General features: G+C 39.0%; 1 protein-coding gene across 1 annotated transcript in view; it reads left to right on the forward strand.

Moving 5' to 3' along the window:
• Window positions 1-19,719: 19,719 nt before the first annotated feature.
• MEI4 (meiotic double-stranded break formation protein 4) overlaps window positions 19,720-26,684 on the forward strand; it is an 85,142-nt gene continuing 78,177 nt past the window's right edge. The window contains exon 1 of the mRNA XM_075145346.1: window positions 19,720-19,787. Within this exon, the coding sequence (XP_075001447.1) occupies window positions 19,745-19,787 (43 nt within the window). The 5' untranslated portion in view covers window positions 19,720-19,744. The remainder of the gene's footprint in view (window positions 19,788-26,684) is intronic.

Consider the following 26,684-nt stretch of genomic DNA (forward strand, 5'->3'; position numbering starts at 1 on the left):
CGAGGCCACAGAGACACGACAGACAATGCTGGGTGCACAGGGATGGAGGGCATTCTCTTTTTCGGGAGAATTCGAGCAAGGTCTTGGGGCAAGCTACGTATCTCCATGTGTCTCTCTACATGGAGAGATTTATTCAGGCTGGAGGTGACATATCCGTTGCTCATGAGCCACGTGTAGATCAAGAATCGGTTTGATGTGGCCACTGAGGACTCCTTCAAGACAGGGGCTACAGCAGGGATGGCCAGAGAACCTGCACCACATGCTTTCTGTAGGTGCTGTGCATGCACATCTATTTCCAGGTACAACTTGGTCCAGAATTCAAAGCACTTTTAGCACAGGAAGATGCTGGACTGCCCCTTACTCAGCTGCGGAATGGGAGCAGAGGATGGCTGCTGCCCGGCCCAGGTACCCACTCCTTTGCTATTACACTGGCCTGTGCACTGCTGACACTTCTGGTTTCTTCTATTTTCTGTCTGGTGCACAGTTTAATTTCCTGAGAACTCTCACGCTTCAGTACGACAAAAGTCTCCAGGCTTTAACACAGCGTACCTGGTAAGGCATTATGGTTTGTGCTATACCTTCGGCTAAACCAAACAAGTTAAGCCCTATCAAGCAATAAAAACTGAAATGTCTCTTCTTTGCCTATTACCAGTGAATCCTGTGCCTCTAAATCACTGAAAAGTATCTGGTACCCTGGCTTTCCTGGGCTGGATTACTCTGAGTTTGTGTGAAGATTTTCCTCCACAGCAGGAAGCCCTGACCATCTCCTCAGAGCTATATTGCAGGGCACGTATGCATGAGCTTATTTGGGGAACTACAGGCCTAGCTATAATGCTAGTGTTGGCCAAGACTTCTCCATAAGGCCTTGGTAAGGTACGTGAGCCTACACAGAGATGGCCATCCTGCTCTCCATGCTATGACCGAGTGAATAGAGGAGCCACTTTTTCCTCTATACTCATACAACTCATTACAAAACAATAACAATTTTTCAGAAATTTGTCTCCATTACTGAAATGTTGAAAGTGTTAAGAGAGTGAGCAAGCCGCTTGTAAATATTACTCATTCTGTTTTAAAATCTCTTAGTACTAGATGTTCTCAAACAAGCACAAATTAAGTTCATTCTGCGTATTTTAAATTCATTTTACCTGTTTCTTTTATAAGACTTATGTCTCACTATATGATTTTAAGTGGTTTTACAAAATTGCTTCAAAACAGATGATTCTGTAGAGTTTGCACACACTTGATATATATCGTCGGAATTATTTGTTCTTGTGCATCCTCTTAGTTACAGAATAAAGACTGCTTAAACTTCTATTGAGACAACTCAAGTAATTTCCTTATAACAAACTGAACGAAAAACACATCATTAAAAGATTTAAAGATGAGAAAAAGCCTTTTCTGAGAGCACAACTCTTAAATAATAACTTCAGCTCCAACAGTGAATTCTTAGTTATGTAATGAAATCCTAGTAAGCAGTACTTTATCCCATACATGTCAGGATTTTTCAGTGAGAGAAAATGAACTTTGGTCCTAATGTGTGCTCTGGGAGCAAGAGGCACTGGGAAAATATTATAGCAGGGCATTTCAAATTTAATTTGCTCAGTTGTCTTTGAAGGTATCTTGGGTGCTGATAACAGCAATTCCTGGTTCTCCGTCAGGCCGTGCATGTGTGCAGGAAAAAATGTGTCACTGTCCTTTCCTTCACCACCCACCACGATCATTCATGCTGACACACAATCTGTCTCCCCAGCTCTCTCCCCAGCATCGCTAACTGTGACCTAGCTGCATCTCTTCACCCACCTGCCATGTTCACCCCAAGCCCTTCTTTGCCATCACACCAGCCCCACGCTCAGCCAGCAAGCCGGAGTCCGGACACACGCTGCCGGCGGTGCATGCTGGAAGTGTATGTCCTCTCATGCTCTAACACCTCGACAGTTTGGGGCTGCCGTGGTGCACGGCAGTGAGCCACCCTCGCCATCACCACCTGCCCCTTCCGTGCAAATGCTCGGGTTAGCACCTTTGCAGCTGCTGCTCTGAGGTACCACCGCGCTGTCGGCCATACCTTACCCCGGCGGTGCAAGGTCTGCAGTAATGCGTTAGGCTGCTGAGGTTGCAATTCCTCTCACCTAACCCCAGCTTTCTAAAGGTTAGAGATCTAGATGCTGGTCTGTTCCCTTTCCAGCTAATGGAAAGAGACAGGAACAGCTGTGCTCAGAGCCGAAGCTCCGGGTGGACCTCGCCGCTCTCCAAAGGTGTCTGTCCTCCACCTGCAGGGACATCAGCTGGCTAACACTAACTGCATGTGGCATTGCCAGGTCTCGGGAGTTCACAGAGACAGGGCTTGACCTCAGTGTGCACCAAAATGATTTTAGCGTTAACAGAACCTTTCTTGGCAAGCAAGTTGCTCTACATAAGGAAAGATGTGCACATGGTCCTCCCAGCGTCCGGTCCTAATAGTTCAAATTTCTTTTGCAGATTATAAGATGCAAGAGCAATACAAACAAAAAGTGTTCTCAATGATGAAGAAATATTGTCATTAGAGACTAACGAAATAGCTTTCTAAACCATTTTACACCAGTTTGCCAATAGCCCAAGCCCAGACTGAGCTAACTCTGAAGGACTAGAAACACTGATTTTTGAAAATTAATAAAATAAATAAAACCACATTAACATTATCTGAGCAAAATTAAAGGTGGAACCAAGAAAAGTAGAAGCAGATTATTTGCGTTTCTCCAAGACTATTGCTGGAAGTATATTTATGTCTATAAGTACAAAGGGAAAATTGAAACTGATATTATTCATAAATCAGCACATTTAAGTAATATTACATAAGTAATTTCAGTGAGTATTGATCCACTTAAAAGCCATATAGCATAGAAGAACAGTGTTTTCATTACATGCAGTGTTTCGTAATAAATAAGTGAACCACTGAGTAAATCCATCTCATTCATAACGTGCACAGAAGATAATCAGTGGGACAAAAAACATCACTTAAATCTATAAGTGTTCAATATGAAGTTCTTGTTTAGTGCCCAATTAAACCTTCTCAAAATTTTTCTCATGTCACTACTCTTTGATTCTTCATGTTAAAGATGTATCTGAATAGAAAGCCAAAGTCGTATCTTTCATTTGCAAATAAGAAAAAATTTGAAATTTGATTAAATACATTTCGTCAAATGGCACGTCTGAATCCAGGATGTGATTGTGAAGCCTTTCCAGTAGAGTGAATGACTTTTAAGCTCTTTTTCTTGGAGAAAAAAGTTAGTTGCTTGCTTTCTAGCACTAGCATTTACTTTTTACAAATACACTTTCTGTACCTTATTTTTTTGTGATGGAGCTGTTTTGACTGATCTCACAGTTTTAAAAGTCAGTGAAAAACCTCTGTTTCACTGAAGTGGAAGCCTTGATCAGGCACTGCTTTTTCTACTTAAAGCTGAAATAAATATAGAAGCATGTCTCTTAGTACGTTTAGATCAACCTTTTCTTCTGCTCATGAACAAAGAACTCAGGAGCGGAGGGAGAATATGAGGCCTTTCTCTGGGACAGAAGAGAAAGGCAGGGGAAGAAAAGAATAAAACCCCCATAGTTTCTCCTTAAAATCCTTAGAAGACCAACTCTGCCTCCGCTTTTGGGTTTTGTGGATGGAGGGTTTTGAGCTGATTGGTGACAGAGGTGGGTTAGCATAACGATCATTTATTGAAATGAGGAAAAATAGCTCTCCAGGTCAAATACTTCCATATCCTTTGCTGCTTCTGGTGGTTAATCAATACTGTCTTCTGAGACAACATGACTCTTGATTCTTCTTGCAAGAAGATTATTGCTGTAAAAATGTTCAACTGACAAAGATTTCAGAGTATATATTATCAATTTGTGTAAGAGTCAAATCTTTCTTGGCAAAATCTCACTGGGATTTGCTTGATCCTGCCGTTTCCAGCTTTAGCTCAGCGAACTTGTGCCAGACATACAATTCTGTATCAGAGTAAAAGTTTTCAGCATGTTGCAAAATTCATCCCTAGTTGTTTCTGTTTCAGTAACTTTTCTGTATTTTTATTGTAGAAAGTTCTTGTTAGTTGATACAAAATTCCTTTCTTACACTGCATCCATCCCAGAAGATGCAAAACAAATTGTCTGAGTGTGAATGTGTATATACACACACACACATACATATCCACACACATGTGCTCTAATACGTACACATCATCAGTCAGACTCCTAATACCTACACCCAAAATTAGAAAGAGGGACTGTTTGACACAAGAACATGTAAATGCCCATACTGAACTGAAAAGGTGAGGGTATCTTTTTCTGAAATGTTCCTCTTACTGTGACCACTGACATAACTGGCATATCTATCATCAATTAATTTTGTAATTGCTGTAGGTGAAAACTAGATTTAAACCAAAGTCTTGGAGGCATGAAGTTTCATAATTACGTACCACTTCAGTAAACAGCCAGCTTCATCAGTTCAGATTTCATTTACTTGTGAGGAAAATATCAAAGAATCTGAAGATTTTCTTTGATCTGCTTATAAACATTTTGAGATCAGTGGCAAGAATCAAGGAACAGTAATATTACTGATGATTGATACAAACAAATTAAGCATCAGTGAAGAAAGTCATTTAAATGTCCAAAACTCCCAAAATTCTTAGAATACTGGATTTCTTCTAAAAGGCTTTTTTCTCAACTAACTAACTTGGCAGTGCTCAATAAAACTAAAAAGCTATCAAGGTAAGTTAATAATAAGCTAAGTGAATAAAGTTAATAACTATCAGAAACAATCTGCTTTTTTGTTAGTCAGCTTCTTGACATCCAGTTGTAACCAACAGCCCTGGTGTCTGATTGGGAAAACTCTTGGCCCTAGATAGATTCTTAGAGGAGAAATTTCAACACCAAATAACAAATGGTTTCCATGTAGCTTTAAATTTTCATTTTGTTTCCTTAAATTATATAAGGAGATGGAATTTTGTTCTCTCATATACCAACCAGGAGCTAGGAAAATTTAGCAAGAACAGCTTGGATAGATGGTTACACATAACATATTGAGTATTGCAATAGGATGTGACATGCTGCGTGTTGCAAATGACATAAATCATTAAACACTTTAACGTTAAAGGCCCTTAAGTAATTTGTGCAATTTACTGGCTAGTCCACAAGTCAGTGTTTCAAGATTAATATTATACTGTTATGGGTTGTTGAACAATGTCAGTGGTCAGTTCCCTTCTTTTTCCACCACCTTATTTTGTGGTTGTCATTAGTGGTATCACTTAACGCTTTATTGAACCTCCATTTGCCTGTTTTCTCACTATGTAGATATATTTCTGTTCCCTGTAGCCAAGTACCCACAGAATAATAATAATACTAACTATTCTCTTTAAAATGTAGTGTCATTATGAATACTTGCTTAAGCACACAAAAATTTCTTGGATTCAGAGGCCAGTAAATATGGAGTCAAGCCAATCTCAGGTGCTATTGTAAGAGTCTTCTCATTTTTCTACTTAGTTTTGTACATTCATTGAGTTATATGATGGCATCAGTCATACAGAACACTGGGATCACATCCTGACTTTGTCATTTCTGCTGGTTTTATAACAGTATACACTCCACTTCATCATCTTAGAAAAATAAGAAGGAAAAAGAAGGAGAGTTGTATTTTCTATTCATCATTGTTCAGCATACAAAATGCTACTCTGAGCTATTTGAAGTTTTACCTGAAAATTTTAGCACTAAATGGTTATTGAAATACACACAGAACACAAAGGAGAATTCTCTTAACTCAATTAAACTGGAAAGAGAGATGTCAAGCACAAAAAATCCCACAAATTATTAAATATTCCTTTAACATCAACCTGTCCTATAAGGTAGCTGTGAAAGTAGATTACCTCTTTGTTGGAGGAAATACCAAGCCAAATGCTACTACTGCACCCTCTCATTTTAAAAGAAGTTGCACAATGTCAAAATGTTTTATTCCTATAATTTATCTGACATTTTATTTTTCAGTATGCCTCTTTGTATGTGTTAAGATTTGTTTTTGTGAAATGAATGGAAATAAAGAGGGCAGTAGGAATAAAAAATGGAAGTCAAGGCAAAAATAAACTATGTATAGTCATGTATCTCTCTGTAAAAATGCCAAATAACCTTGACACTGGGATAATTGGCTGCTCTGTGTGACAAAGGGCATAGGGGAGGCATTAGCTCACTCAGAAACTGTACCGGCTTTCATTGGCGATACCCAGGCTTATTGGGTCCTTGCAGCAGGAAGCCCACCTGGACATGAGCTGCAGTTCCATCTCCATCTCTGTGTCCCCTGACCTGGTCACTCTTGTCACATGAAATCTCTGAGGATGTGACCAGCATGATGTGACTTGTCCTGCTTGTTTAGAGAGGTAGGACAGGAACAGCATGCCCTACCTGGGGCTGCTGCAAGCAGTGTTTGTCTCTTTTACATTATGATTCCCTTGCATCACCCACTGATTCAAAGAAAGCCATTAGACTCACCCTAAATGAGAAATCACTTTATGTTACATCCGCGAGCAATGTTATTGTAGTGTAAATTACTGTCAGTGAACCGAGGATGGATAAACAGAGACATTTTTCTGGTGTGCATTCCTCTTTTCTTAATAATATCAATAAGCAAAATCACTTGTCTTCTTAGGCAGGCTGGGGAATACAAGCAACTGCGACTGTTCATTAGCTCATTTACACAAGTACTTTTTGCTAAATGGGCACATAGTCTTGTATCCTCACTGCACGAACAAGACAAGACTGCTGGAGCTCAAAAGAAACAAAGACAAGCCCGGGGGACTGCAGATACTTATTTAATCACAGGACCATTTACCTGATTTTCTCAAGCTATTTGCTCACTTGAATTCAAACCCATCCATAACAAGCAATAAGCAATTCACCAAACTTTGAGATTTAGACATCAAAACAAGCCTGTTTTATCCGATTAAATAAACGGAAAAGAAAATTTCTCAGTCTCTGGCACATTAAAAGCTAAAAATCTTCCCCTCCCTTGCCCTCCCCACATGCTTACACCTTGTCTCCAGGAACATGTCACATGAGAAAGAAACTTGTCAATTATCAAAACTTTTAACACTAAGACTGCGATTAGACAGAACATAGAAACATGTTTCAAAATTAATACAGTAAAGAAATACGGCAGTAATAAAGGCAGCCTTATGCTTCATTTTAATACTTCCTCATTTTGGTTATTGGTTTGCAATATCGGCATCTCATTAGAGTCTAAGCTACAAAGAAGGCTTCAGGGTAATAGATCTTGCTTTAGGCCCCAGCGTTTGAAGGGAAAGGGACAATTTAATATTTTAAAGTCAGTGGAACTGTGTGTGGGCAGTAAGAAAGAGGGGCTTATCTGTAGATTTACTGTGAAACAATTACGCTCCTGCAAGCTCTAAATCCCTCTCCTACTCACAATTAAAGGCATAGATAACTTCTTAATGTACAGCAGCTGACAGTTCAGATGATGGAAAGCCAATATCTATCAGTCTCTGTTTGCTTCTTACTCTGTATGGGGAAAATCAGCCATATGCAGAATCCATTTGGGACAAAAAGAGCTTGACTAGCAGTGTAGAGATCATTTCCAGTATGAAACTGTTTCATCCATCAACTCTCTCCAGCAAGAACACGACTGGATGTTTCATTTGCAGGGCAGAGGAAGAGAGACCAAAGGAGGAAGAAATCAGTTCAATGAGAAGGGGAAAACTCCTTTCAGGCAGAATTTCAAGCTCCTAAATGATTTCCTGAAAGCCTCTGCAGGGCTCATTGATGGTTCTTTTGTTTGCTCGTTTGTCCTCAGAAAGGTAATTGCCAGAAAACTTGACTTGAACTTGCAGGTTTTCCGTTCATAGGGAGAGCAGTGCAAAAGGAAAGGGTGTGGGATATTAACGGGTACAATGAATCAAATCTTGAAGTCTTTCTTCAGTTTGTATTTTAGATTTTATATAAAACTCTAACTACACCTGGCAGAAGCTTTAGCACTTCAGGAACCCCAGAATTTGGCCTGCTGTGTTTAGCTGTGAAGCTGTTACCTCCACCTATTAAACAGAGGTACAGTATTTGTAACCTCTAAATGCAGTTTATTTCACTAATAAAATTTATCCAATCCACCCACAAAGGTTGCTTTTAATGTATGTTACTGCTCTCTTCCAGCAGAGAAAGCTATGAAACAGATCGTCCTGGATCCAAAGGATCCTGTGGCTCTCGCTGAGCTCTTTGGAGGCAGAGAGGCTTGCCTACACGTTGGAGGATTGCAGGAGCATGGAGTTACTGCCTGGGGGAGTTGACATGCATGACACTTGGATTGTCAGCTTAAGCACTCTTGTAACTCTTCTGTGTCCTTGTTTTTCCCATTAATCTCTTACAGGATGTAAAAGAAAGACTGACAAACTAAACTGTGCAAGGAGGAATCCAAATGAGAAGTTTGGATTGTCTCCAAAATATCAGTAAAAACATGCCAATTTTCATATTACTTTTCAGATTTCTGCATCCTCCCTCCTCCCCTTCTCTGTTAATTTCACAGGAGATTCCCAGCTGATCCTTGTCATGAAGATTTTGCAAGGAATTTGTTTAAGGGGAGTTTAATGAAGATGGCTAGCAAAATCTTGCTCATGCTAACTATAGAGTAACTGAGGAGACCTAAGACTTGCCCTCCATCCGCCAACATTTGTGGGTCCAAACCCAGACAGAAATGAAGTCAAAACCACTGTGTCACTTGTGCTCCTTCAGGATTACATTTCAGTCTCAGTGAGACTGGCAGCAGACTAGGGCAAACAAGTAAAGGTGGCAGGTACTGATCAACAGTGAAATTACTTACTTCCTTTTTATTCATTGACCCATGATCGAAGTGATTGAAGATCACCCTCCTAGAAAATGGTATCAAAAAAGCAGGTTCAGCTGTTTTTCACCTCACTGGTTATTTAGGTGTGTCTTCGCAGCAACATTTTTGTTTTCGGAAAGAAAGGACCCTTTCATTATGAGGCTTTGGGGTTTTTTTCATGTTAGACATCAGAAGAAGACAACTTGTTTGAAAAGATGTAAAAACATACTTTAAAATGAGATGCTACCAAATATTTTTAACATCTTTCAGAATCAAAGGTGTATTTACCGCTATAACTTTTGTAACAATGTAGCTTTTGTAATATTTACAACTGGGGTATTGGAGAGTTGGCTACTAGGCAGAATACTGCTTGCTTTTTTTTTTACCACCTTGAAATTTTTACGTGATCTTTCAGTGTGCTCTCACCAAAAAGCAGCATCTAATCACCATGCAAGACACTTTAGCTTCTAAGAAGTAATCCTAGAAATTAAAAATTGACACTACCCATTAACGTCTATCATATGGGGAAAGATTTCCAGTTCACAGGTTTTCCCTGTGAGTTTTGTGGAGGCTCAAAATTATTTTAAGATCTTTACATTTAATTGTTTTAAATTGAAAATACAAATCACATTTTTATATTTTTTTCTTTTTAGCTTAAACTGTTTTAGTCACCTAACAATCCATTGTTCATTTGCTGGTATTAATAACTCAACATTTCCTTTCAAGGATCTGCTTTGAAAACTTGCTGTCTCACCCCTTGTAGAAGTCTGATTTGAGTGCATTTATGATTTTATAGTGAAGGACCTGTCAGATTTTCAATTATAAAGTTTTATTTTCAAGGACATTTACAACATCTTTGAATTCCTTCAGGGACATCTGAATGATCCTTTTAGGGTTTCCTGCATTTGACAGGATTTTGCAAGGTTTCTGTGAGCTACTTAGATATTTCGCAGGGGCTTTCTTAGCCTCATGGTGCAAGCTTACTGCATATAACTCATGAAACTGTAATTTAAACATAGAAAATCAGTATGGGATGACATTTGACACAGCAATTTTTTTCAGTTACAAATGGTGTAGTATCTTTATTTGGGAGTTCTCTTACAAAAATGTAAATACTCTGTTCTGCAAATGTGCAGAGAATTTAGGATTGTGGAACAGTGGTTTGGACACATGTTAAAACCTACTCTATTTAATTTATAATCAATTTATCTAAGCACCCAGTTTTTGAAAACTGAATTAACATCTCTGTTGCATTAGTGTCTTTGGAGAATATAAACACTGATGTTGTATATGGCCACAGTCTAACTTACAGCTGTCATTTCACCAAAGAAGGAGAAAAAAAACCTGTGGAATTTCAACCCATTGAAATAAGTCCTCTAGGAAAAGAGTCAAGTAAGGCCCTGTAAAATTTAGACTACAGCTAAGGTGCTTTGAGGGCAATATAAATGGAAAGCAGCCACTTTTGAGAGAGAAAGGCAAATTAGTGGAAACCAACTTCCCCTTGATGCCTCCACATTCTTTGTTGCTTCAAGTTCTCTGTCAGCTTTGCTAAACTCCTCCCTTATGCTTTATTGAAGAGAATTTCTTCATCTTACTATGTAAATTTAAAGGGTTTTGCTATCTTCTCCTATTGACCTATTTCAACTGCTAATGGAGTGTCTAACGACCAACAGGTGACCTATTTCCTATGGAAGATTAGCTGAAGTCACCTTGAATATGATCACTAACACTTGGAACAAGCTCTGGTTAAAAACCATCACCTAGAAGAGAAAGAACACTCTGTATAATTTGCATTTTTGCTTTGAACATAACAAATAAGAAAATGGATGATCTTGGAAACAAATAAATATGCACTGAAGAAGGCTAAACAAATGAACATCTATGAAAGCAGCTAGGTTAAACGGAGTTGGCAAGACTTCTGTCCAAGTTCCTTGCTAATTCATATCTTTGTTAATCACATGGGTCAAATAGGGTAAGAGACTTTATTAGACAGGATACTAGTAGAGAAGCTGGAGACAAAAGTTTAATTTCTCACTCTGTGGTTGATTCCCTGTGTCACTCTGTTCAATAAAATATGGGCAATGGCATTTTCTTACCACGAAGATGCCGAGAAAAATAGAAGGATGCTCAGCTATGGCAGTAATGAAGAACTCAACAGTGTCTAAGAGCCGAAACAACACACAATGCAGCAAAAAAGATGCCAGTGAGCAACCTCTAAATAATATTCTAACAGCCTTTCCCACTGCTGCTGTAGGAGAGAGAAAACTGGGCTAGATGAACCCTTGGACTCGCCCACTGCGGCATTTCTTATGTTTTCAACTGATGTATGCTTCCATCCCTGGTGTTACTTGCTACTGGACTTACCAGATACGGAGACCCAGGTGAAATCATATTGACTGACAGTCTGAAGAATGATCTGTGGGACACTGGGATCATCTCTTTGGCTCAGTATTGACTTTTAACTGAACTAAACTCCCGGAGCACTGAGACGGTCTATCTGATCTGTTTTCCACAAATAAAATAAAAATAGTGAGGACAAGCTGGTCTTCATGAATATTGGCAGAACAATTTTTAGCCCTGAAAACAAGTGTAGAAGTAATTACTTCTGAGGAAGAGAGAGATTCTTAGCATATGAGGAAACACCCATGGCAACATAGGTTTCTTTGACAGTACTTCAAAACTCTGAGCAGTCTGGAGCATTTAAGGTAATATTCCTTGAAGACATTTAATAGCAAGTGTTCTGAGGGCTACCTAAACAAACATTTCAAATGAGGAAACAAAGAGGAAAACATTTTTTTTTTACTTTTTATAGCATCTCACTTGCAATGGCCATAATTATGGTTGAGAAGATATTTCTATTATGACATTTAGAGGTTTAAGAACATGATCTGTTGTGCTAATATTGTTCATGTTTGTTCACTACCCAAATATGAATTATTATGAAAGTGTGGTAAAAATCCGGTCTGGCAGATTCTGAGTTATGGAATATGAGTAAACACACTTCTGCATAATTGGAAAAATGTTTAGGTTGCCCTTTTACACTCCAATTCATGTAACGTTTAGCTTGACACATACCTGCCTTCGGCATGTTTGAAGAAATCTGGTTTTTAAATAATCAAGTTATGCATCTTAAAACTGCCTACCTCAATCACAACTGTGCCACATTGCATATTTATTAAAGGCCACATTTTCCCTTGAGAGAAATATGTGCATATGTGCATGGCTCTCAATGAAGTCATGCACATATTTGTGTGTAGAATGTGGCGATAAAGCATAAATAAAATAGTAGAGTTGAAGAAGGAATGAAAATTATAAAAGCTATTGGAAAATAACTCCCCTTGAAATGCAAGGTGCATAGGAATACAAGAGGATTATCTCCATAAATATATTTCTTGGTCCAATTTCACCTTAGGTTCTCACAGATCAGTGCAGAGCAAAACTTCTGATTAAACTTCAGTTTAACTTTCTTACAGACCTTAAGGAAAAAATATATATAGCACATATATCAAGAATCACATGTACTCCACAGAACTCAGATTTCTTTATTCTCAGATATGAATTATCCAAGTAACCTACATAAGAATTTCATTCTGCTGACTTGCTGCTTTTTGTTTCATTGTTCCTCAAATCCTCGAGACCTCAAGTTATACAACCAATCGAGCTTATAGTAAGGAGCAACCAAATGTTACAGTTGAAATTAAAAACTGTGCACTGATTTTACATATCATAACTGAAAAATCAAATAGTGAATTATTTCAACAAAAGTCTAGAATTTAGTTAGAACTAAACTAAATAGAATTTAGTTAGTTAGAACTTAATTTAGTTCATTTTATGAACTGTATTTTTACAATAGTTTTCATGGATTTAAATCAAATGTCCTTCCCTTTAACGAGGGTTTTAGTGATGTTGTAAGTCATGACAACTCGGTCTAGTTCCAAAATTACACATATCATAAAATTTAGGTTCACCTTCATTGCAGCCAATTCCTTCTAGTAATTTGTTTTCTTGATAATTACACAGTCAGAAATCTTGTTAATTTTTTTTTATTTTCTTCTGATGTTTTCTACTCATTCAGCAGAAACATCATTAAAGACAGCACACCCATTTTGGCAGACGGGTGATTGCCTCTTAAATCCTCCTATGGAATGGATATTTGTGGAGACTTATGGGCATGTGCAATTTTCTCCCCTTAAAATATGCACAATCCAGCCTTTGTGGTCCTAATCCGCGGCCTGAGGCCCATGCATGGACCTTCAGATTTCTGGACAGCTGCATCAGGATATAACTTGTACAGATTTTATTTTAATTTGAAATTGCGTCACTTGAGTCATGCCATGCAAGTTTTAAATGGCATCTTCATTTATATCTACTGATGCTCACATTCGTATATCACCACCATTTTATTTCAGGCATGGCAACCATGGTAATGTGACCCTCTCATGCTGTAAGCAGATGCTCCTCTTCTCTGCAGCAACAGCCCAGCTGCTGGAAGAAAGGATTTATGTCAGGTCCACTGCCCTTCCCTGATGGAGTCCAGGAGCCCCAGGAAGCACAGGGTAAGAGTTTCAAAGCAGATACAGTATTGATTGCAGCTCCCTTGATCTGTTAAAATTATGTTCAACCCTTCAGCTGTAAAGCTCAGAAACCACTGAACTAGGACATGTGATGGGATTTTTCTGAGGGAAGGAAAGTTGCATGTGGAGAAGACAAAGTGTTTTATTTTTGGAAGCCAGTTGCTATAGTTGAAACATATTAATCAGATAACAAAAAATGACTTTCTCCACCTCTTTACCATGACCTGTTTCACTTTGTCATTTACATCTAGCTATGTGTCTGTCTGTCTATCTATCTATCCGTCTAAATGTGTATATACATATTTATGTGTGTATACCTCTATATATGACCTATTCTATTTATACTACATATTGCATTAGAAATTTGTTTTATTAGTCTAAAATACTTGAGTTTTTCTGACGAGTGTTTTTTCTTTCTCCAATCTCCTTTCTGGAGAATTCTGGGCTCCAAGAATCTACATTTTTAATCATTTAACCTGAAGCCTACATTTCACACCAGGAAAAATGAATGAATTAATGGTTTAAGCTTGTTAAGCTCAGTGGGACACATTTACAATTAGAGCAAACTGACAAAACTCCTTGTAAGTGAATGAAATTGTGACAAATTACATGCTGAGCAGATAGCCCTCCCTCTCCTCACCTATGAGAGCAGTACAGGACAGTCCTTTTGAGGGGAGAAGTTAGTCCTAAACTGGACTGCTTAGTCGGTAAGAATGGGTCTATTAATCGCTAGTTATGTGTGTGCCTGTGTGCAAGTGAGTGTGTGTAAACAACGTAAGCTTCCACAAAATGAAGAAATGTCTACATTGTCCTTTGTGCACTGAAGGAGGAAGAGTACTTTGGTGCCTGGTCAATCGGTGTGGATTTCCTAACGCCCAGGGCTTCCTTGTGCTTGACACCAGCTGCGTGGCACAGCCAGACTGATATTGCGCAGTGCGTGACCTGGATAGTGCCACAATATAGCACAAATATGCTGTTAGGTCCAGAAAACCACTTCCGTGTTGCTATGCAGTGCAAAGACTGTGGATATTTTTTAGTAGAAGACTTCTCAGCACTACTACCAAGGATCCTGGGAAAAATGAGACTGACAAAGGCAGGTGCCAAGCGAGGAGCTTCTTGAGGGAGTCAAAATTCTTACCCACGTGTAAGACCGCCAGACCGTATGCAATTTCCTCCAGTGTAGATCAGAGCATGTATGTCCGCCTACAGGTCACAGCCTCCAAAACCTCTCCTGATTTTAGGTCTGGAATAGTCAAGTTTTTACAAAATACAGATAGTAGCTACTTTAACCAGTTTCTGCCCAATAACTCAGAGGGCTTACCCGCAATGTGGCGCACACATACTCCACTCACTTCTGAGTCAGTGTTCAAGCCCACCTCTCTCACCTTGCAGCCCAATTCACCAGATTATAGGCTATCTTCAGGTGGTCAGGGAGAAGGCAGGGGCAGAGTGCTCTGTTTTGCTTTTGGTTTGGTTTCATTTTGTTTGATTTGGTTTGGTTTGGTTTGGTTTGGTTTGGTTTGGTTTGGTTTGGTTTGGTTTGGTTAAGGGACTTCTTGAGGTTGTCTAGTCAGTCCTATGTCCCACTTCAAGCAGGACTATAACCAAGACCAACATTGCTATTACAGCTCTTCCATCAAAGGAATGAATCCTTGGCCGAGACAGCATATTACATGGTATCATATACGACCCCTCACATAAAGGTAATTTGGTTTCTTACCTGAAAGTAGGGCAAATTCCAGTTCTCGCTGCAGAAAAATACACATTATCTGGAGCGTGCATCAAAACTGAAGCCCTCATCTTCCTGCCAGGTAATTGCTCTTTCACCATATTAAAACTCCCTGTAGCCTAAAGAGTATTTAATTCGGAGCATTTTTGGCAAAAGGAATTGAGACAAACCTCCTCCAGAACACCACTATGATTGCTGGGTGCAATGCTCCTGTGGGAAACAAGGTGCAAATTCCCCCAGAAAAAGGAATTGACTCTGTATCCTTCAAGCTCTGAACAATAAGCTACTGGTTAGACAGGTGAGATGCTAGCAGCACTAGCACAACCGCTGTGTCTTAAGTGGGTTAGCATCTGGCATTTTTTGTGTGTGAAGTGTGATTAAGTGAGTATATTCCAAGAGGTGAAACTCATTTCATCAAAACTTAAGCCAGACCCAGTAGAAAGAAATGGATGTTGTAATCCACGATTCAGCTGACACGCAACGTTTGCACAGAGGAATGCCAATCAAAATGTCTCAGGATTAAATCAGAATAATGTGGATATTTTAATGCACTCAATTTTCTATATTGTAAGGCAGTTAGGGAGGACTGCTCAGATGCTCTTTGATTCTAGCCCTGTGTGTAGAAGTGTAAACTGGATCTTGTATATCCTAGGATAGCTATTTGATAGCAATTACCTCTTCCTCTCTCTGCTTTTTTATAAACTTCATAAAGAAAACCTTCTGGAATTACAATAAAAAGCACTAAATTAAATGAAATCTCTTTTTATATGTCCTTTAATTTTTCTTTCTTCCCAGATGTCTGTTGTCCTATACAGGGAAAATGGAAAAAAAGCTCTCACAAGAGTGTTTCGTTAGTCTTTGACCAATGATGAAATGCAAATGCAGAAAATTGTCTGCTATATTGTCACACTCATTTTTAAACATCTCTACACTAAAGTATGACCATCATTCTGATTACTTGCTAACATGCTCTTACCCTTTTTCTTACCTGGTGGTGTGGGAATCTTTTAGTATTGATTTCCAGATGGTGAAATTCTTTGAGGGAAAGGTTTTCTCTTTCTTTAGTATATACTGCATAGAAAAGAATGGAATCTGTTGTCATTATCCTGTGTGTGCATCTAATTTTACGGTGTTATGTAATGATAACATTTAAATAAAGCACTGTAAAGTATCTATACATATCAGAGCATACTGTCATAACTGATGGTATGTTGCCTCATAATGGTAGCAAGTTTTGTTTGTTTCCCTGTTCACCTCATATTATGTCTAATTTTTTATATTGCTTTTGTAGAATGAGGTTTTCATTGCATAAGATGCTGAAGTGTTATCTTTTTTTCCTGATGGTAATGCTTTATTTCTGAACAGTAACAAAGAAGTCATTGCATAACTCCCTGAACACCCTAAATCAGATGATTTGTTTAGAATTGCAGATTACGATCAAAGGGAGTACTTGAACCATATTTCTGTCAAGAGAATAACATACAAAATAGAGCCATCACAAACACATTATAATTTATTTTGAAAAGAGCATGATGTGAGTAATGAAGAAACATGATGCCAAAATTTTTATTTTTAATTAAATATAGCACTGTAACACAGAAGAATGAAAGCTCAAATGAGAAGACACTGACGTTCTTGCTCATGATTTTCACACACTCTTTTCAGAACGGTGTATCTCTTGCCCCACATCAGCTAAACACAATTGCAAACTACAACAGCTGAGGCAGCATATTTCATATGTGTTTTCAGACACTTCCAGCTCTCGGGTAAATTGAGATGCATTAAAATATAAAGATGTCTGATGAATTCTGACAGATTGTAGTTCTCCAAACGAAAAGGTATTCTTTCATGTTTGCTCAAATTGTTTGATACTGTAGGCATCCAGTAAGAGCAGGGCCTGCGTGTCTGACAGTAATGTAATCCATTTACTTTTAACAACTGATTGAAGCCTGCATTTTTGGAGGTTGTTCTCAGTTGACCACTGACTTGTCTGAATTATTCAGCATGTGGATTTGTTAAATACTGAGAATTCATGACCTCTAATGTGATTAAACACCTGCACTGCTTTTATGTTTAATTATTAATAAGAGCAGCTAATTATTTTGTATGGCCTTTTGCCACGAATACATCCTTTGACTGTTCTCGAGATCAAAAAGCATCTTCAGAAACAGAGATCAAAAGAATTTATCTGCAACTAGTAGAATCAGCTTCCTTCATGATTTACAAACTGCTTATTTCAAATCAAAGCTTGATTTTATTGTTGGTTCACTTGAGATTACATACAGCACTAATCATCCCACGTTTGGACATCAAAATGGGAATTGGATCTTATTTTTCATTTGTTGGATATAACATTAATCTGCACATGTGCACAAAAGCACGTGAACACACACCCATTGTTCATTTATGAAAAAGTAATGTTAGATTATGTAATCACTGGGAATATTCAGTGCATAAAGTTAATACAAGTTCTATACATTATTTTTGAAGCGTTCTTCAATAGAACAGGATCACACATCTCAGTGAATCTGCTGTTGATTGCACCCAGATTTTGCTGTTTTCGGATGAATAAAAAAGTCCTTAGAGATGCTTCTGTTAATGGGGGGGTGGAATCAGCTTTTTTCCACCTTGAAAATATTGGGATGTTTCAATTTATTTTAAAGACAAACCTAAAAACTGTAAAAAGGTGCAACCTTGAAAGTTGCATGCAATAAGTTTATAAATTTAAGACACATTCCTTTTAACTACTACTAGCTTCAAATAAAAGAAAAAAAAGGGGGCTGTGCATCTAAAACTAAATTTATGCAGCTCTTAGATATTTAAGTACAAAATAATCAAGCGAAAAACATCCCTCCAGCTGTTTAATGGTTGAAGGTCTCAGGATTGTTAGGTGCCTCTCAGTAAGCCTACAATTGCTAGTAGGACTGGTACTCTCACAAAAAGCAGAGCCACTTTCTTTTTTAGAACAGTAATAATGTTGCCTCTGCCTAATTCTGCTTTTTAGATTCAGCTCTCTGTATATAAACCCCAGATTTGCAGGTAAAAGCTCTCGTGTCTCTGAACCTTTTATTTCAGTCATAGTTGAAAAGATTATGTGAAAATGTGGACGTTCCAGTCTACCTAATGACTGCCCACTTTGCAAAGCACCTGCATCACTTACATGCACAAAAGATGCACAGAAAATGATAAAGTGTAGCTGCTGATATGTCACCATAATAAAAGGCTGGAGAATGTTTTGTTATTTTTTCCTCTGGGTTTTACTGAGAAATAAGTAGTGCAGGCAGAATGAAAATAGTCTCTAAATTATTCGGTCTAATTTATCATTTGAAGTCTAAAATGAAAGTTCCAATATGTTAACAGTTTTCTGTAGTTGGGATGGTAAATTAATTTTTCAGATTAAAAACATTAAGTACATTATCTTAGATGTCTACCACTATGTATCTTGATAAAAAAGTTAGTTTTTTTATTAAATTAAACATGTTAAAAATAAAGCTGTTTAGATTATCCAAGAACAAAAAATGGGGATGAGAATTTTAAAAGTATATATTGTTTGTCACATCTGAATACTTCTGTGTTTAGAAAGATCAATCCCCCTCTACTTAAGAACTTGAAGTATTGTGATAAGCCTAACTGCACCTAATGCATCTGACTTCATTACTAATTTCTTCTCTCTCCTCCTGTCCTCCCTCCTCACCCTTCTCAACTGAAGAGACTCCATTTCTGGCCAAGAAGTCTTAACACAGCCTTTTCAGCACAGTTTGTGTAAAGAATATGATTTTACATACAGAAATAATTTCTTAAGTTTACTGGTGAGCTTTGATCACAGTGTTTCAGCTAACAGGCAGCTTCTATTTCCAATGTACTGTTAAAGAAATCCTGTTCTGAAGTTTCATGATCTCGTTTGCTCTTAGGATATCTAAACACAATAAATGTTTAAAGACACCTAAATTAATCAACAAAATAGTGCAAGAGACCTTCACGCAATTTATAGCAGTACAAACGCCGCGGATTTGAGACCGAACATAGATCAGCGTAAAAGTATGGCGGGTCCTTCCAGGTGGCTGAGGCGATGGTGAGCTCCGTCACCTCGACCCTCAGCAGGCCCAGCGTGAAACCCAAGCGTGGGGCTGGGCGCCTGCACCCCTCGGCAGGGCCCCGCTTGCCCGACGCCGCTCTGCAGGCACCACAGGGGCCTTGAGACGGCTCCTGCCGGGCTCCCCTGGTTCCCCCTTCCTTCACCTTCCCGACCAAGGCGGTCCTTGCCTTTGTAGCAAGCTGGCCTTCCTCCTTCCCCCTCATCCCTCAACTCCTCCCAGCCCCGCGAGCCGGAGGAAAGGCCCAGGGCACGAGCCAGCGGGCTCCTGCAACACCCGTGTTTGGCCAAGATAAACACGAGGGGGATGCGGAGGGCCTGTACCGAAGGGCTCCCACCAACGGGCCTCGGGGCTGGGCCCACGCGAGGGTCTGGCGCGGCCCAGCAGGGGCGGAGAGCTCGTGTCCCGCCCCCCGAGGGGGCCCCTCAGCCCCGGGCTGGGCCGCCGCCCGCCAGGGGGCAGCGCGGAGCGCCTGTGAGGGGCGGCTGCTGGCCGCCGGGCGTTACCTCTCGCTATGGAGCCGGGGAGCGGCACCCGCGGCGGGGCTGCCGCTGCAGGTGGGTTGAGGCCCGAGGCTGTCAGGGCTTCCCGGGGGCCTCGGCCTCCCTGCGGCTGGGGAGGCGGAAGGGGAGGCTGGGCGAGGGCTTCGGGAGGGAGGCAGCGGCCTGAGGAGATGCCCCCAGCCCGCCGCCGTCGCGCGGTGTCGGTGGGTGCCTCCTCCGGCCGCGGCGGTTGCTGCGTTTGGGGACATCCTTCGTGTCTGTGAACCCCGCGGCGCTGGGTGGAGATCTGGGGCTTGCCTGGGACTGCAGGGGTGGATCCCGTGAGAGGAGCGGGCGCCTCACCCGGGCCGGCTGGATCAGGCCGCCATGGAGGGCGCGCCTTGCGGAGGAGGCCTCGCGTGGGCGGTCTCGGGTGTTTCAGGAGTGGTTTCCTGAAGAAAGGTTCAGTTTGATGGGTTTATGTGGAAGGATATAGCAGCCTTCCCATGAAAGTTGCACCTCTTACTTTTTATTATTAATGAAGAAGATAAGCTATGAGTGATCTCTGTCTACGTGTATTCAGAGCCTTGGTTTTCTTTTCTAATATGCTACAAATCTGAAGGTTTTTTCTTACTCACTTCACCCAAGTCACAAGTAAGAATGCTGTGTTGCTGCTAAGTTGTATTGGATAGATGCTGGAATGCAATTAATGTTGGTAGTGCTCTGCGTGCTAAAACAAAATTCCATTAAATATGCAGATACAATACAAAAGAATTATCAAAGAATTATCAAGATTTTTACCTGAAACTGATTATTTCTAATGTCAGTGAATTGAAATGATTGTTTCTGATTTCCTTCATTGGGAATTTAGAAATCATAGTGCTCAGTCTCCTACACTTTTACCAGTGACCGACAGAAGAAAGTAATGGTTAATTTTCTTTCTCTTTGTTTTCTTAATTTGAATAAACTAGTCATTGAGCTGAATTAAAGTGAAAAAAGTACTTTTCTTGGCTGCGAATGCTTGACAAGTCACTTCCATAGTCCACTGTCTTTTACAACTTCCAGTGCTTCATAAACTAATATTCAGGCACTACATATTTAATTGTGGTTATAATTATGTTAGTATCTATCATATATATAAGGCTTTGTTCTTCATTGCATACCGTGTGCTTTTTAGAGTACCAGATTCCTAATATTCCTGCTATTCTCTCTTTTCCTTGTCTTGTATTACAAATATTTGCTTTCTTGTGAACAATCTCATCTTTCATTCTGCCAGTATAAAATTTGTGTAAGAAAGCCAAGAACAAAGTTTTTAAAATACAACAGATGCTTTCTGGTAACTTACTTGAAGGGAACTTGAAAGATACTGATCTTGCAGATTTAAAAACTTGTGGAAATGGAACTATTCAGGTGAAGGCTGAAAATGTAAAACTAAAAAGGAAAAGTATGGTGATATTTTAGTGATATTTAGGGAAGAGAAGACATGCAAAATAATCCCTGTATAATCCTCCAAACTCTTCATGATTGCCTTTTTTTGAACTCTGCTTTGAAATTCTACATTCAAGAACTAATACAGTCATTGCAGTAGGTAAAAGTTAGGCGATACGGCTGCTTTCTCGTTATAACTTGGCAGTATATAAAGACTGGGATTATTTTCCACAGTCCAAAATCCCAACTGTAAATGTATACTTTATGTAATTAAATATTATTAGCCATGTGAAAGTTTGTACATGACTAAGGGTCTGACTTTCATGATCTATCTCATAAAGCTGTAATGAAAAGTATGTCCTCAATTTCCAAAGCAAATGGATTTACACCCAGCTGATTAAGTGATTACAGTTTTGTTTTGGTAGGGGAAGAAATCTGTGCCAACATAAGAATAGATAAATTTACACCATTGAGTTATACTTTAATTTCTGAACAGGACGCTTTATAGAATAAATTCCCTTCTGTGCATATATGTGCAAGTCCTTAGTAGTGAGAATAGTAAAGAAAAACATGGTAGTGGTAACAGTACCATGTGCCAGATTCATTAGATGTCATTGTAAGTGGCACAGCAAAAAAAAAGCTGTTGGAGAAGAAAAAAGAGTGCAAAGGGAAGAACTCTCAGCTTGTAGGGAGAACATATACATAATCTAAAACTATCAGAAAACTCAGGCTTACATTAGGGTTTTTTACTTGGCATATTCTAATGGGAATAGAGCAGAAGTTAATCCTTTTATCTCTTTAAGGCTCCTACAGTGCATAAGCTGCCCTTGCTGTCAATACTTTGTAATGTTTCTTTAAGAAGATTGACAGAGTTGAACTCTTGAGTGACTTGGGATTCTTGTACGTTAAATCTCATATGGTATTTCTCTTCTAGATGTGTCACTACAACATCATGTTAGAAAAAAGACAGTTGAAAAAACCTGTCAAATTATTCTGTTCAGAAAGCAAAATGCCTGAACAGTCCAAACCTGGAAAGAGTTAATCTAAGCATATAGTTATGGGAGTATCGATATACTTGTGGTATCTTAAATTGCAAGTTTACACATTTTCAAATGGGAGGAAATAATTTCCTCACATGGGATCTGACTGAAGAGTGATGTGCAGTAACTTTGAGGGGCCAAGCTGACTGTTTTATCCTCATTTAATTCTAGGCATACTTGATGCTTCCCATGTGTTTTACTTTGCACCTGTATGCTATTTTGTTTGTGCATGGACAATGTTTAAATGTTCACAAGGTTATTCTCATAAAATTTTTCCACGATTTTTGGGTTTTCTTCTACAAAGCTTAACTTTTTTTTTTTTTCCAGAGATATTAAAAAAAAATCTAGGATTCCAAACTTCTTTTAAAAGGTGCTGATTTTAGCCTTGCAAAATTTCACTTGTTAGTTAGGTCCTTAAATACTTTTTGAAGGTCTCAGCTTCAGCTGCCTGTGGTGCACGAGCTCATCTCGCTGAAGTTAGCTGTCCACAGTACATGTATGTGCATCTGATCTAGTCATCTTAACTCTCTTTGGAGTCTGGGGAGGGAAACAAGTGTTTCTGGGTCATGACTGACTTCATCACAAGGTAGGTGTACAAATGACTTGGTTTATTTTTGACATTAGAAATCTCTGTTTCTGCCCATTGATGATAAAGAAAGCCTAGACAGCTAGCTTGGCTGTGGCCTTCTAAACTGTAGATTTCTGTAATTAAGAGGAGATAAATCCCACCTCTAAAGTGTTAATGAATTCCAAGGGCTTATGCTTGTTTATGTTCTTCTGTGCTATGAAAGGGTTATAATTGGGGAATGTTAAAAAGCTCTAAAATATTTTAAAAATCATTCCTGTTACTTGGTTTTGGAGAATTTATATGACTTGATTTTGGAAGCTAAAATGATTTAAAACTCAAATTGTTTGAAGAAATAAATCATGTTACACTTTAATCAAGTTTTGACATATTTTAAATATTTATTATTTTCAGTATCATTTTAGCATCTTGAGTCCATTTAAAAAAAAAAGAAAGAAAAAAAGAACATGCTGGAGATATTGTTTAGGCTTGTGGTAGTGAAACCGAGTTTTTCCCTCAGTAAGTACGTCAACATTACATATCTTTGTGTATTATGAGTATAGGTTGTTTAAAAATGACACTGTGGAGTAGCCTTGGTTTAATATACATTTTTACAATAAAAGCTGCTTAATTGGAATACAAGACATACTTTAGTTCATCTTGATTATGCAGCTGTCCCATTATCATTATTTATTATATACACGAAGGACAGTATTATGTTAGGCATACTAATTAAATCAAGTTTATTTTATTGTTGCTTAATCTTACAACCTTATGTGTCTGCAGCTCAGCCCAGTTCCGCTAAAGCACTTGCATCATTTTGTGACCCATTTTGTATTCCATTATAAGGGGTCAATATCTTGGTTGCTACTGTATAATGCAGAATGAGGTTACAGAGATGTGGGTAATTTTTTCACCTTTATCTGCAGTATGTAATTGACAGACTAGTTAAAGTAAAAATCATGGCAACAAACCAGTTTTTCCTATTACGTTTGTGCCATTAAAGACAGACCATACGCTTAAATTTAGAAGGAAAATCATTTTTTGGATATTTATTACGTACTATTATTTAGGACTGTCTGAAGATTTGTAGCTGTGTAGTAGTGGTGAATGGCAGTTTGTTTCTGTCCTGACAAATCCTTTCATATGTCCCATCTATTTCAAATGTGAAGAAAACTGAGCCCTTGAATGACCTGGAAGTTAGATGAGTTACAGTCTATTTTGTGTCTTACTCTATTAATTTTTAATTTCTGTTAATTTTTTAAATGTTCAATCTTAGATGATAAAGATGTGAATAACAAATAAATGTCCTGTTGTAAGCAATAAGGTTTTGTCTATGACATTTAAAGAAGTTTCTTCCATTGTTAGCCATGAATTTCATGGGCAAACTTAGAGATCATGCCTAAGGCGTGCAATCCTGTGACATAAATGAATATTAGTCAAGTGTTCAATTATTTCAAACAAGTTTAGGTTTTGGTTTTATTTTGATAATTTTAAATCACAGTAGAACTTAGCCCCCTTCCTCTCATCGCTCTGCGACTTCCCTGTTTCCAAGGTCAGTCAGAAAACTGTATGTAGCACTCAGAAAGGTAAATTATCTAAAATTATTCACCTCCCTTACCCAAAAACACCCCCAAAAGACTTCTTAAAAGCTCTAGAGCTGAGGATTCACCTGTACAAACTGAGGAGCTCATCCCTAGATGGCTGGGTGTGGCACGCACTGCTGTTCCTCTGGGTAGAGCAACCCAGAACTGGCTGAGAGAGACCAATGGACGTGGGCCCAGGAGCTGGGGGAGGCTCATCGAAAGATCACTAAGTTTTTCCTCAGGGAGCAATCCATTTTGATCTGACTGCAGACTTAACCGTACCCCTTTTTAGGTTAATCCTGTTTGGGAGGCCAGTTCCTCTAGTTCATGTGTACTAATGCAATGAATAATGAAGAGATCATGCCTGCACTTCTGTTAAAGACAGAAGATTATTGTTATCCCTGTCAGCCTGGTGTTGATATTAGTGCAATTCTGGCATGAAGTAGAAAAACCCAGGTAGCATCCAGGAGTATTTTTTTTCCTCTTGAGACTTAATTTGGTGGTGTGTGCAGCAGTGAAGGCAACTGCTGTGCATTCAGAGACTGGGCTGTTCAATTGTGTGTAGTTAACAGTGAAAAAAGAAACAATGAAGAGGTAAGAGGCAGAAAAGCACCTTCTGACAGCTAAGAGAGTGCTAGGGGAGGAAGGGATGCTTTTGTGCCAGTACTGGGCTCAGGGAATTGTCTTTGTTTCTTGAAGATGTCACGTGTTTGACCTCAACTTCCAGACTTGGACAACATGTTATCAGTATGAAAGTGGGGACCACTAACTAGCAAGGTGCATAAACAGCCCTTTTGTGGGGTTGCAGGTTTTTTGGAAATAGGAGATTTTATAGCTTGTTAAAATGACTTTAATGAATGGTTTAAGTTTAGATGCAAGTTTCATGGCTTTAATGGATGTTTTCAGTTTTTTAATAACAATGAATGATTTGAATTGTTTAGGTTTTTTAACCAATAATGTGAAACCTTTGACCTTTGGAATGGAGTTAAATATGTCAAGTTTCCAACTGAGAAGAAAACGAACTAAAAAGGTGATCATCTGAAAATAGTGGGGTTTTTTTTAGTTAGTTTTTAGAATTATTTCCTCTTCACGTGTTGCAGACAGTGTCAAAAACAAGGTGAGACTTACTAGAAAGGTATCTTGCTATAGTTGATGGTGTAATATGAGCTGCTGCATCAAATGCAGTTACAAAACAGCGGGACTGGCAGGTTGGTGGAGTAGGGTAGTGTTTATGAATCAGATTTACCCTGGTTCTTTCTGTTATCCTGTTTCCTGTTTATATCTAAGGTCCTCACAGGATCTTACACCACCTCTTCGTTCCCCTTGGTTATCTAACACAGAGCTGTACAGGACAGTTCAAGACATCTTTTGTAATTGTTTCAGCAGCTGAATGATAACTCAGCAGCCTTCCATGGCTAGGACCTCGGTGGGGCTGTGGATCCTCAGTACCCTCTCCCTGCATGAGAGTTAGAAGGCTGGAGGGAGGCGGGGAGTCTCCCTCTTTCTCTGGTCAGAAATCTGGAGACCCAGTCCTGTTTGACAGCGATTTTAGCCGATCCTGTCCTCTGAGTACACTTCCAGTATCAAACTGTGGATTGAGGGGGTTGCATAGGAGACTTGTCACCGGATGCCATCTGTTTTTAGGGTGCTGCGTCCCGCTTCTGGCAGGGCTCACAAGGGGTTAATGGTTCCCTTACACTGAGTAAACACACAAGTGGAGCTTTGTTAGTAAGTAGTTATTCTCACTGAATAACTTGTGTACCAGATGTGTTTTGGTGGATAATTCTTGATCCTTCCAGTTCCTGATAGACATTGTTTTGGCATTAGCAGCTAGGGTTAGACTGGTGACTTCTTTCTGCTCTCGTCCTGGTACTATTCCTAATCAAGGAAAATTTCTGGTTTAGTTGTAAAGCTTTTTTCTACCTAACCATTGGTGTCATTTCTGTGCTGATATGAGCAAAAATATTATTGATAAAACTCTGTAGCTGCCAATATGCTTTTAGTGGAATGCATTTGCATTTGGTGGTCTTCGGTGCAGCACTTCCTGAGAGCAACAGATTGCTGTGCAATTTTTGCTAATGCGCAGTTGGCCAGCATTCCCATATTTCTAACATTATCATCCGGTGTGTTATTTTCTAAGAGATTTTTTTACAGTGGTTTCTGAGAGAGCAGTTGTCCCTTTAGGGAACTGTGAAAAACTTGAATCAACTCTTACAACTCCTGCTTTTCATTCCATAAACTTCTTTTTTCATGGTCATAAAAGAAGAAAAGAGAAGGGAGAAGGTGATAGTGACAGTAATAGAAAGAAAGTGAAAAAGCTGTATATTCTCTATAAAATCTTTTTGAAATCCAC

The sequence above is a fragment of the Calonectris borealis genome, chromosome 3 (genome assembly GCF_964195595.1).
Source record: "Calonectris borealis chromosome 3, bCalBor7.hap1.2, whole genome shotgun sequence".
Classification (NCBI taxonomy): Eukaryota; Metazoa; Chordata; class Aves; order Procellariiformes; family Procellariidae; genus Calonectris; species Calonectris borealis.